We start from the raw sequence: 13,247 nt of genomic DNA on the forward strand, positions 1-13,247 counted from the left end.
GACTGCAATTATCCATGAAGAAAGTGTTTTAGTCCACCTCTTCAGTAACGGAAAGTTTAGTTGAGTTCTGGCTGTATTATCAATCTGCAGTTTGGAGATAGTTTAACATAGCCCAAGACATTAAGAAAACAAGGTCATTTGCGACCATGCCGTTTGTCAGTGATCAAGTAAGCATACAGTGCTTGATCGGCCATGATGAATTTAAATAGTATTTATTTTAGTGCTCTCAAACTATAACAATTTTTTATCGCATTCATGTCATAGTTAACTCGCAATTAATTGCACATTTTTATCTATTCTAAATGTCCCTTGATTTATTTGTCCCATTCTTTTTTTCTAATTTTTATGCTCTTATCAACATGGAAAAGTGGATCCGATTGCTTTGTCTTAGTACAACTGTTTTTGTTGTTGTTGAAAACGACATTGCAATAGCCTGGCTTTGACGAGGGGGCAGAGAATTTGCATCAGCTGTGTGCTTGGCCATCAAGTGGTATTTCAGACTGTACGTGCTGCGATGATAGCTCAGTTCACAATGACAAAACACACAGATCACTTGTCTTGTCAATGGAACTATTTGTCAACTTTTTAAAAGTACCATAATTTTTGGACTATAAGCCGCGCCTTTAAAAAAAAAAATATATATATATATATATATAACGGTGTGGCTAATCTATGGATTTTTACAGTTAACGGCCACTAAGATATCAGTCCATTTTCGCTTAAAAAAATATATAAATATTCAAAGATGTGCACACTTTTTCAAGGTTTTTAAAAAATAGCCAAAGTTAAGTGGTTAAATGATTGTGACGCTATTAACTAATTTTGCTGGGGAACCCCTAGCACTCCCTCAAGGACCACTGGTTGAAAACCACTGCTGTAGATCACTGCCGGTAGCGTAAGGGGTCCCATTATCGTCCACCTAGCTCTTGACGCTCGTTAGAAATGTTACCAAAATGTCGTTATAATACAAATAAAAAACGTCATATCAGAGCATTGTACTTAAGTATATAGATAGACACCTATATTATAACATTCCGGTTTTGAAATCCACTCAGGATATGTGTACATATCGATAAGTTACTTTCTTTCGTTGCTGCTGCATATTTTCTTTAAGAAATTAACGGAAGAAACGGTTGTGGACGATAATGGGGCCCCGAACGTTGGAGATTTAGTGGACGAAAATGGGGCCCCTTACACCATGTAAGCGTTTAAGTTTGAAAGTTGAAAAGTTTGTGTGTCTGAAACGCTATGTGATACAGTACAGTTTACACAGCACAGTATATCTTTTGTAGCTACTATTGCACTAAATGGTAACACTTGAATATGTTATGCAAATATGCAACTTGTTTGTTGAAATTTTCATAAATGGGAGCCTACTCGAGCAGCCATCTCTTTCCCGATAATCCCCTCTGTGCACAAACCCTTACATATGGTAATTAAACATTAAAACACGTGCGGCTTATACTCCAGTGCGGCTTATATATGTACGCATCATTCAATTTAGCTGCTGCGTCTTGTATTGAGGTGCGCCTTATAGTCCGAAAAGTACGGTAAACTTTCCATTCAGAATCTTATTGGCATCCATCTCGACCTCTCATGCTCGCCATCCACTCAAAACGTAACGTTGACTCAAAACGTAACCGTTGCGGATTTCGCAACTGTAGTTGTAAGACAAACTGCTGCAACCTATTTCTTGGTATTTTTTGGCAAAATTGCTAGCCAATTTTCATCATACATTTAATACAATACATGATTTTCAGTTGAACCTAATTCCCACATTTCCTTCGAGTTTAATATTTTTTTGTTAGATCGTTCATTCATTTATTCATACAGTAGGGTAGGCTAGTGTCGTAGGGAAAAACTAGCCAGTGAACTAGCAAAATAAATGGAAAATTATGTAGGCCGAAAATGAGCTTCCCCTATTTGCAAGACCAGCAGCCGCCACTGATTTCTGCATATATGCAGGTAGCAACGTTAGTGCTAAATAACTCTTTAGCTGGTCGGCTCCATGACGCTGCGTAAGTAGGGCTTGTGAGACTGCTCACCCAAAAAACGAAGGGGAACCCACTTGTCTAGCAGATTAAGACATGTTCGTAGGTAAAAGTAGCCTCAACTTTCCTAGACTTTTAGCTATGCTAATAATGCTGAAGGCTCGCTGTTATCACTGTCTGTCTTACTAGATCGGCGGATCTACGTCATTGCTGACGTCAGTGTGTGTGTGTGTGTGAGAGAGAGAGAGAGACACGTGAGTGACAGAAGACGGAGGGAGAGCAGGGAAAGGAAATGCAGCTGAACGAATACACTGCGTGTTTCAAATAGCATACAAAAATGTTTTATAACGAAACGCAGTATGTGGCGGCCGGTGTTGATTTTGTGGCGCACCGCCACAATAAGTGTGGGAAATACTGCCTTTGACAGGATGTTACAAAAGTCGCCCTAAAACCAATACATCTCATATTAATACAAAAACACATTAATTAGGCAAATTACAAAAGGTATAACATGATTGATTGATTACAAGCACATATAAACGCAGCAAACCACGGGAAGCAGAAAACGTCCACTTTGACAGCTTCGTTTTTTTATAAAGTTTATAAAGGAATTTACATTTTTGTTGTTGATACAAACACACTATTCAGCTTTTCAGAAGCTTGATTGTAGAAATTGTCCAATAGAGTTTATACTTAGCAACTAATACATATTATGCATAATCATGATATTTGTATATTAACACTGCAGTAAAACTGATTTTAACTCCTGTGTGTAAATCAAATGTGTACACTTTTTCAGGGCTTGAGTTCTCTGTCCTCTGTAGATTGAATGCATGTAATAAGGGATAATGATATTTGTTTGTTAAACATTACCTTGTAGTGCCTTCATTACTTTTTTTATTCTCCCTAGGGGAGACAGAAGGTTTGAAAAGCCAGGTCGAAAAGACCCAGGTTAGTGGTAAACTTCAGTAATAGTTAGAATTTAAATTTGACCTAAAATTTAAATACCTATTTTTTGCAGTCCAGCTCATGTACTTTGTCTGCCTTTTGTTTACTCAGTAGAAGCTGTCCCAGGCCACTTCCAGCTGAATCACAGTAAGTTTTTTTTCTTTATAAACTCAAACACTTAATTCCCTTATCAGCCACAGGGTTTCCCGCATAAAATGTGTTAATTGAGGTGGCAGGGTGAGGTTTGCCGTCAGACGGGGGGGGGGGGGTTCGATAGACGAATGCATTCTGCAGAGAAGGGAGACGTTGGTCACGGTTTGGAATGAAAGGGAGAAAACAAGACAGAGTAACACGGGCCATATTGCTATATATTTTTTGACAATGTAGTTAAGGAGGCAGGCGTGTGTTGCTTAGGCGGCCGCCTTAGCTGCAAAGTGCTGCGGGAAACCCTGAGCCATAGGGAAGCTGAAACTTGACAGCTAGATTTGAAACATCTGAGATCCATCTTTTCTCATTACATTCCCCCCCCCCCCCCCCCCCCCCCCCCCCTTCTGCTTCTCCCTTGCGCTGTGCAGTCCGGGCCAACTACGAGGAGAGCGTCACTGGCCTGCCTAAGAAGCATGACTTCACACGCTCAGAGAGTGAGAACTGGCGCATGTCTCGCGATGAGCAGAATGGTGAGGACGATGAGGGGGGCTGGCGTCTGGCAGGTTCGCGAAGGGACAGTGACCGGTGGTGCCCCCCGAGTCCAGGTGTGCCCTGTAGCAATCACATTGCTGCTGCCACTGATTGTCGTGTGTGTGGGTGGAGTTGTCCTCTTATCTGACTGCATAAAAAAAGGAAAGGCCAGCTTTCATTATAGTTCAAGGTTTGCCCTTTGACAAAGCATTGGGTCAATAACAGAAACTTAAAGAGTAGTAGCATATAAATAATCAGACAGTACTGATACACAGATTAGTGTCAGGCAACATTAGAGTACGAGTGGCAGGACAAGGCTCCCCTAAGCATTGTTCTGTTCTTTATCCCCTAGACGGCCCTCGATCTGCAGGGTGGCGGGAACATCCTGACCAGCAACAGCGTCGTCGGTTCCCCTTTGACGCACGGGAAGATGAGCGGGGGTACCGACGTCCACGGTCAGGCAGTGGGAGCCTAGAGGACGAGAGGGACAGCCTGCCGGAGTGGTGTCTGGAGGATGCAGAGGAGGAGACGGGCACCTTCGACTCCTCAGGGGCCTTCCTTTCTCTTAAGGTGAGTAGGATATGGAATATTCCTCATCCGTTACATTTACATTTATTCATTTAGCAGACACTCATCGAAAGCCTTATCCTTACAAGAAAGAGCTTTACAAAAAGTGCATAGGTCAATGATCATAAACAACGAGATAACCCCATTAAACTTCAGGGCTCGAAATAGCGACCATTTTGTTCGCATATGCTCCCAAGATCTATGCAACCTCAAAATATATTTGGGAGCGTTTGTGCGAGTACAAAGTCATAGTTTTCAGTCATGTGACGTGCTCGCTGACCTGGAGGGCAGAAAGCTGCTGGCGTTGGCGGCTCACACCGTTGAGACGCAGCAAATGCACCTACCCACGTTTCTTTGGATCACCTCTCAGCTAAAGAAAAGGAAAAATATGGACACAAACTGCAAGTGTTGGCGTCTAACACAACAACCCTACTATTTAGCTAACTGGCAACTTTAACTCAATACGACCACTGCATTTGGTCACCTCGATACACAACAAACTGTCAAACCGATGTGTTTTATGATTAAAAAAAAATAAGATGATTAATATACCTGTATATACTTGTTTAACTTTTACTTGTGCTTAGCTTTGATGAAGTGTTAGCTGCAAATGTGTGTATATTTGGACGTCTGGCATTGTTTGCCCTCCCCGGAGACAGCGGTAACGGTAGGTTTAATGGCACAAATCCACAATATCCTCCTCTCTGGGTTTTCTTTATCGGACGAATTCTAAAGAAACAGCCCAGGCTTGTCTCCTCTTCGATTACTGCATCCGATAGAACAACAACTTTTCGGCATTTTGGCAACACAAAAGCAACAGACTCAAAGCAAATGTATTACTTTATAATGGGTGGCAGGCAGCGGAAAGTCTTTTTTGCCTTCCAAGGGGGCTTGCTCCTTGGAACGTGACGTCACGTGAACACTATGAATAATTATGGTGCGACCTGTTTTGATTTAGTTACAAAACGCTTGCTGTCAGGTGACGAGGAGCTAACTCGTGCTCAAAATTTGGTGGACATTTTTTGGTGGCTGCTCATAACTTTTTGCAGCTACTCCTGACCCAAGTTGGGAGTACAGTACTTGGCTTCCTGACATGCAGACACTTGATACTTAGAGACTCACACAAACAGTTATTCTTTAGAGAACTTGATTGCTCACCCCCACACAACAGAAAGTCCCCAAGGAGCCAATACTGGAGGAGGCTGAACTTGACTTCAGACCCCTTGAGGACTGTGAGGAGCAGCTAGAAGAGGAGGAGGAGGAGGAGGAGGAAGGAGAGCCCCGGGAAACCAAAGAGACAGATACTGAGGCCCAAAGAGGGGCAGAGAGGAAAGCGGGTGAGTTGGAGCCTTTTTTTAATAAATATATTCTGTGAATTAAGATTGCATCTCAACTTTTAGAAACAAAGATTTTCTGCAATATGTCGGCAACCAATGGTCTATAAGAGGTCAGTTTGTCTGATTTTAAGATGATTTATATCAACCTAACAGATTAACATTGCAACTTAATCTCCAGTTTCAGGTGTGGGGAGGGTAGACGAAGAGGCACCTTCTCCCTTGGTCCAAGAGCCCCAGCCCCCAAGTCTACACAGCCGGCCAGAAGAGCCAGAACCACTGGAGAGGACAGAGAGACCCCCTGCCCCAGAGCCTCAGCCCGAGCCCAGTAAAGCCTCCATGCATGTCCCTATGTCCAACAGCATCCTTGAGCCCATCACACACACCAACACTTACACAGGTGAAACTCCACACAGTCTTATTTTACATCTGGAAATGTATTTTATCATGAGCAGATGAAACAAATGTTCCCATACAGACAAATGTCAATGGTACCCATGAAGAGGTCATGTTCGAACGGATGACTGCACTCATCTACTTAAGGGTCACTCTTGTTCTGTGTTTGCCATCCAGAAGTCTTGGCCCCGTCACCCAGCATACAACAGGAAAAAGCCTTGGAGGTTCCTTTGGCCATGTCCACACCAAACAAACTCCCTTATAATACAGGCATCATGGCCCCCATCTGCAGACCAAGTGCTATGCCACAAGACGCTGATGAAGATGAGGGACTCAAGCACTTCGAACAGGTATATATATATATATATATATATAGGGATGGGTACCATTAAGGTTTTAACGGTATTACTACTGTTACCGATACTGCTTATTGATCCAGTACTTTATTTGTATTCTTATCGGTACTTTGTGTTTAGTTTTTTCATTGAAACAAAACAAATTGAGAACAGAATTCACATTGCTTTTGTATGTAAAATGTAATTAAGTCTACAGTGAAAGAAACAGCAATGTTTCAAACAGGGCTTCAAATGAATGTAAAACAATTGAACATTGTTATAGCGGTATACTGCCATTGCATGCAAATTGTTTGTTGCACTTGTGGCAGCGAGCTGTCTGTATCTATCCTAATGAAGTGTAACCACATTTTGGAGCGTTAGATTCTCTCCGCCAGCGTCACTATATTAAGTGGGAGCTTTAGAATTGTGTGTGTGTGTACGACTGTGCGCTTGTTGCTGTGTGAGACACAGTGCTTAACGAAAATGTAGACGAATGTCTTAATATTATCACAAATTAGAAATGGTTGGTGAGAGAATGTGGAAGATAACATTTAGTTAACAATAATAAATATGAAATATATTTTCTTAATTCTCTAGTACTGAAAGCCGAACCGATAGCGTCAAATCTTATCGATACTACGGTCTTTCATAATTTAATACCGGATTACAGTAACCACCCCTTGGGGTATGTAGGTGGTAATCATCCCATTGTTCTTTTCAGTGAAATCTTGCAATCATACTCTCGACTGTTTATCAATGGTTGTTTGGTTCATACCAGGGGCGATTCTAGGATCAGACCTTTTAGGGGGGCTCAGCCCCCAATGAGAATGTGACATGGATACAGTGCCTTGCAAAAGTGTTAAACCCCCTTGCTAATAAATCACTAATTTCAGTGGATAACAATTAATACTAATTACTTACTAACCGAGAGTGAGATCATGCCGGGAAATATCAAACCGAGGCTGGAACGAATCGACCGAGCATATTTCCCGGCATGACCGAACGGTCGAGGTTAGTAAGTACTTTATTATATGGCATTTTTAGCTTCTTTTCATTTTTGTAAATGAAAATAAATGGTACCTCTAGGCTAATTGTAGCTAGCTCTCAAGTCTTCATGTTTTGTGTTTCATGTGTTGCCTAGCAACGCATTACTTTTGATAGAAAGCGGACAACATGGTCCTGCTAAAATGGCTTTAATTCCAACACAAGTAACAACTCGTTTAGAAAGTTAACAATTTCTTCGTCGCTGTTGATGTCTTCAGCATCATCTGGATAGTAAAACTCAGCAGCTGACTCGTCGATATCACCCATTTTGAAGATGACGTCAGAGGGCATTAAGAATACTTATCAGACCGCGGTCAATACGTGGCTGGCAAGACTACCCATTAGCCAATCAGAAAGCTTGTACCGTCGTTGCCATATAATAAAGGTATTATTATTAGAGCTGTCAAACGATTAGAATATTTAATCGCGATTAATCGCATTAATGTCATAGTTAACTCGCGATTAATCTCAATTAATCGCACATTTGTATCTATTTTAAATGTCCCTTGATTTCTTTTTCATCCATTCTTTTTTCAAATTGTAATGCTCTTATCGACATGGAAAAGTGGTTCGGATTGCTTTGTGCAAATGTTTGTTTTTAAATTGAAAACAACATTGCAGTCGCCTGGCTTTGACGAGCAGGCGGAGAATTCGCATCAGCTGTGTGCTTGGCTGTGTGCCATCAAAATTCTATTTTCGACTCCACAACGTGCTGCGATGATAGCTCATTCCCTTCGGCTCAGTTCACAACGACAGAACACACTGATCAATTTGGCAACCTTTTAAAAGTAAACTTTCCATTCAGAATCTTGGCATCCATTTCGGCGTCTGGCGCTGGCAATCAACTCAAAACATAACGTTAGCCTCCTACCAGAGAATGTGTAATATCCGTAAACGGACTCTGCTACGACTGTTTAGCCGTCTCGCAAGCCCAAACAAGTGTGTGACGTGCCTGTTGTTTTGTTTCCGATCTAGCTAGATCCGGTGTGGTATTGTAGTTTTTCTAACGTCAGTGGTTGTTGCAACAGAATGTGAAAAAAAACTACAACGTTTGCTAGGTCAAAAAGAGCGTTAATGGTGCGATAAAAAAATGTACGCCGTTAATTTGGGTTTGCGTTAACGTCGTTAATAACGCGTTAAACTGACAGCACTAATTATTATGCAAAATATTGAATGAATTAAAAAATTAAATCCCTTTCTTCATGAACTACCAGCACCAAATGAAACGATAATGATGTGTCAACAATAAATAAACATTGTTTTAACACATTAGAGCACTGAAACTTATTTAAGATATTACATTTAATATTAATTCATAATTAACAATTTTTAATACACAATAAAAAAAAAGGGTGCTGAGATTAAACTTGGGGGTGCTTGAGCACCCCTAAAAAGTCTAAAATCGCCACTGGTTCATACTGTTGCAAAGTGTGTGTAAGTAATCAACAGGCCCATTTGCATTTCATTACATTGTGGCAAAAGTCTACTTCATTGATTCATCTTGAGACATTTTGACTGAATTTCCCTCTTTGCTATGTTTCTCCAGGAGGCTGAGAAAATGGTGGCATACCTGCAGGAGGGTGCTGTGGAGGATGACAGGCTGGCTGGCAAGACCTTGGAGAGAGCCAAGCCTGCAGGCCTGCCACTCACCCATGAGGCTGCACTCAAGTGGTTCTATAAAGACCCCCAGGGAGAAATGCAGGGTGAGCCTGATGAAGGGAAAGTTTTTTGGAGTGGCATCATTTGTGTTGAGAAACACATGAGTAACAGGATTAAAATAAACAGCAAACATTTTGCAATAAATAGGCTTGTTTACCTGGGCAGTTTTGCATTAGATTATTTACAATCAAAATTACAATGTGTTTATTTAGCTGTCACATAAAAAAAAAAACACAGCCCTCATCTAGTGTGACGATGGAATTTTGAACCTGTGACCTTGATCTGCAAGAAAATGCTCTAACCACTGAGCTAAACCTTGCACCTCTTTCTAACACCCATTACTGTGTCATAAGTGACTTCTATCGTTGTGTGTCCACAGGGCCATTCAGTAACCAGGAGATGAGTGAGTGGTTTCAGGCAGGTTATTTCACCATGACCCTTCTTGTGAAAAGGGGCTGTGATGAGGTATTTCAGCCCCTGGGAGAAATCATTAAGATGTGGGGTAGGGTACCCTTTGCCTTGGGCCCCGCGCCACCTCCCCTGCAGGTACAGTAACAGTGGTCCTTGTGGTTCACTCCAACTGACTAGACCTCAGTTTTGTCCAATATTACTTTTTAGAATAGTCTTAAAAAGGTACTCAACGATTGTAGAAGAAATTTCCCTCATCAAAAAATGAACTTTTTGGATTTAGACGCTTTCTCGCTAGCACTCTAATTTGCTGTATGTTTCACTTTCTCTTGCGTGTGAATGTGCCTGCACTCGCAGGGTGATGGGGATCAGGAGAGGTTGAAAAGGCAGCAGGAGCTCACTGCCCTAAACCTCTACCAGTTACAGCAGCTTCAGTACCAGTATCTCCTCAGGTTGGTCCACAAATGTTCTGTGTGTACACACACGACTAACCATGTGTTACTTTAACTCCATCTCTAACCTCATGTATTGTTTCTTTTGTATGTATTTTTTGTTAGCATTTTTCTGTAATTTAGATGGGTTTGTAGAGATGATTTTTTTTTATTAGAGTATTTCTGTTCAGTGTCAAAAAAGCTTAACTAAATCCATTGTGATTCAATGTTGTAAACCAACAAAAAATGAAAGTCCATTGTAGATGAATACTTTTATAGGCACTGTATATGAGGAGCAATTTGTATGATGTTTAAGAGACACTTTGCTCTACCATAACCTAATGCTTACAAAATGGAGACTTATTCCTGTGCCTTTTTATTCCCCGGTCCTTCCTCTTTCTCTGGTTAATCCCTCAGGCAGCAGTATGCCCAGGCCTTGGCCCAGCAGAAGGCTGCAGCTCTCAGCTCAGCTCCTCTTCAGCAGCAGCAGCAACAGCAACAGCAGATCAACCTGCTTCTGCAGCAATACCAGGCCCTTAAGATGAGGTTGGTTTCACACATGCTTTTTTTTTTCCAATGTAAACACCCATTTCTAAACGTGATGTACTCTCCTATGGGACAGAACCTCTGAAAGCCTCCAACCTACAGTCACACGGTCTGTGTCAGTACCGGACTCCTCCGGTTCTGTTTGGGAAATGCAAAACCCATCCACGCAACCCTCCTGCACACTCAACCTCCAGCCCAATGGTGAGTGTCAGCCTTTACAATTCCACATGACTGAAAATAAGTGTTTCTCTCTCTGTAGAGGAGGAATATGTATGTGCCCCACCATGTTCACTTGTCATATGTAATCAATGAAAAAGAGACTGCTTTGGCTGGACAGTTTTACACTTCCAGTGGAGGGTATGGAACACAAACAATATTGATACAAATTGATACGTTCGTTTTTTACTGTTAACATGGCAAAAAAATAATTAATAGTAGAACTGTGCATAGTGCATTGATTCTCTCGGATCCTTCTTGCCTCTCTCACGCTATCGCGCTCTCGCGCTCTCACTACAACGGACCCGTCTGTGAATAGCCCCCTCCGTGCATGCTCTGAATCGATGTGCGGTACAAGCGGCTTTTTAACTCAAAGAAGACAGATGGAGAATTAATCCTAAATTTTAGAACGGTTAGGCCCAATCCCAATGTCCACCCTCACGAACTTTGCCCCACAGTTAAATTGTCAAGTGTGTGAGGGCTGTTTCGCAGACATTTTGAACACTATGTGGGGGTAAAGGGCTCCAGACTAACTTTTTCCCTTGGTTGCACTGGTGTGCCTAACTTTTTTATTTAGGTGCACCCAAAATTTTCCTTGCGTCGCCACAATTTCAAAGTCACCTTTTTATCACGCCCCATATACATTCATATATATTATGTAAATTATCTTAAACAAGAATATGGTGTAGGTAAATATTGGTTTTATTTGAAGCACAATTAAACTGTATATAAAAATATAAATATTTTAAGTGCTTACTGTGCTGCCAAACTAAAACATTGCAAGCAAAATAAAACATTTCAAAATAGAAAGAGCTACTAACCTAACATTTTATGGCTCAAAGTCTTATAGCGGGTCCCCCCTTGCTGTCGCATGTCCTTCAGATGGCCAACACCTGTAATTTGGCTTTCTTGGCCTTGGCTAAACCAGCTTGCCACACTCTCCCTAGCATCAAAATCCTAGCTCCATGGGTTAGCTCCATGGCCCAGCGCCGTAACTCAGTGGTGGACAATTTTGAAAGCACATGAGAAACTTGAAATGTGTGGGAGGGCCGCATCAACAATAACTTGAACTTAATTCTGCTCACTATTCATTTTCTCCCATTGTAAAAAGCAGTAAAGTATATATTTTGATTAGCTGATACTGGTTATCAGAAGAATAAGGATATTCTGTAAATAGTTATATAAATATTTTACATGTTGGTCAACTAGGAAAAGACTATCGAAGTAACAGTAAAAACTAAAATAATCGTTACATCAGTCTTTCATTTTATTTGTAAATAGTTAATCTTCACTAGCACTGAAAAGTTGTTTTGCAGTATGTTAAAGATATGCAAAATTATCAACTTTATACAACAAGCAATACAAATGATTGTTCTGTGAGAGGAAATCTGGCTGAATGTCTGCAGTGGATGATCTGGGTCTGCAATTTAACTAGCAAACCATCAGCCCGCGCCCACTGAATCAGTCAAGTTCTTATTATGTCCGCGTTAGCTTTTTTCTTTAGTCCCTTAGTGCCGATTCAAATTATAATCCTTCAACACAGCGACCTTGGCGAACTAAGAACACAGCTTTGACTTTGACCTCAGTAAAGAGATACTTAGAAGTCCATGTCTTGTTAAATACTCTACATTCTGTATCAACCTTTTGTTTTTTATTTCCAAGTGAGCTAACTCTCCTGTCGGTGAGGTTGCGCAAGCGCTTACTGCTGGTGCACAAACGCAAGTACTGTCAAAGTATTGCTGCCCCAAACTGGTACTTTCTGAAGTGCAGGCCCTTCTACTTACCGAGGGAGTTTGGCATTGTTTACATCTGTGCTGTGTACAACCCTCCGGACGCTAATGCTAAACTAGCATTAGCACAGCTCAGGGGCGTAGGCAGAAATTGTAATTTGGGCGGGCCAGTGCAAAAGTGAGTGGGCCTATAATTTTTCCTAGAAAAAAATACTTAAATAATTTAGCGCTACATTTTGGCAGAAATGTTGGTTGGACGCCCTGTTTCTATTTATTTTTTTGTCTTTCGCGTTGAAAGCTCTGTAGTCTAGCACATGTTAGGTTACTTTACGTAACAGAAGTGAATTTGATGGATACAGTGTGCACAGAGAGCGTCCGATGCTACGCGACAGTCGTACGCTCGCATCCAGTTACGACATGGTGTTACTGTAGAGAGTAGAAAAAATAATAAACAAACTGCAAAAACAGTGACACATTTACTTTACAATATTCAGCAAAGGCAACAACAAAACACTATCTAAACATCATGTTCAACCAACAGAGCTCAATAAAGGCTGGACAAACCAGCATAGTGGAACGAATACTCAATGGAGACTTGGGTCGATGATACAAGTGCAGAGCGTACAGTTATTACAAGCACAAAACAAAAAATGAATCTAAGCAGAGTTCGGTACACACTGAGGCAGGATGACAGGGGAAAGGTAGCCTACCAGACAACAGGCTAGCAGAGGAATCCAGGACAAAAACGGTCTGGGGCAGGTCACTTGTTTAGCCATCATTGTGGCGATGTTAGTACATTTGCTAAAAAGCAGCTAGTCTTGCAAAGTTAGCTGGCTAAAGGCCGCCCAGAGTCTTCGGAACCCCTAGCAACCATAGCTACCTCTTATCGTTCTACAACTTGCTTCAACAGTTCCATTTTATTCTGAAAATAAATTAAACACACACACCAGTCAACTATAAATCA

General features: G+C 41.3%; 1 protein-coding gene across 7 annotated transcripts in view; it reads left to right on the plus strand.

Annotated features, from left to right (window-relative positions):
- Positions 1-13,247, plus strand: part of gigyf2 (GRB10 interacting GYF protein 2) — a 68,731-nt gene that overhangs the window by 20,238 nt on the left and 35,246 nt on the right. For 2 of the 7 annotated variants that reach the window (XM_047018189.1, XM_047018191.1), the window contains exons 7-18: positions 2,902-2,942; positions 3,051-3,086; positions 3,515-3,691; positions 3,970-4,187; positions 5,356-5,521; positions 5,700-5,918; positions 6,092-6,264; positions 8,840-8,996; positions 9,332-9,498; positions 9,718-9,812; positions 10,209-10,337; positions 10,414-10,538. In XM_047018189.1, coding sequence (XP_046874145.1) covers positions 2,902-2,942; positions 3,051-3,086; positions 3,515-3,691; positions 3,970-4,187; positions 5,356-5,521; positions 5,700-5,918; positions 6,092-6,264; positions 8,840-8,996; positions 9,332-9,498; positions 9,718-9,812; positions 10,209-10,337; positions 10,414-10,538 — 1,703 coding nt within the window. The remainder of the gene's footprint in view (positions 1-2,901; positions 2,943-3,050; positions 3,087-3,514; positions 3,692-3,969; positions 4,188-5,355; positions 5,522-5,699; positions 5,919-6,091; positions 6,265-8,839; positions 8,997-9,331; positions 9,499-9,717; positions 9,813-10,208; positions 10,338-10,413; positions 10,539-13,247) is intronic. The other 5 variants (XM_047018190.1, XM_047018195.1, XM_047018193.1 and 2 more) reach the window with 5 other exon arrangements.

This window comes from Hypomesus transpacificus, unplaced genomic scaffold (assembly GCF_021917145.1).
Source record: "Hypomesus transpacificus isolate Combined female unplaced genomic scaffold, fHypTra1 scaffold_96, whole genome shotgun sequence".
Classification (NCBI taxonomy): domain Eukaryota; kingdom Metazoa; phylum Chordata; class Actinopteri; order Osmeriformes; family Osmeridae; genus Hypomesus; species Hypomesus transpacificus.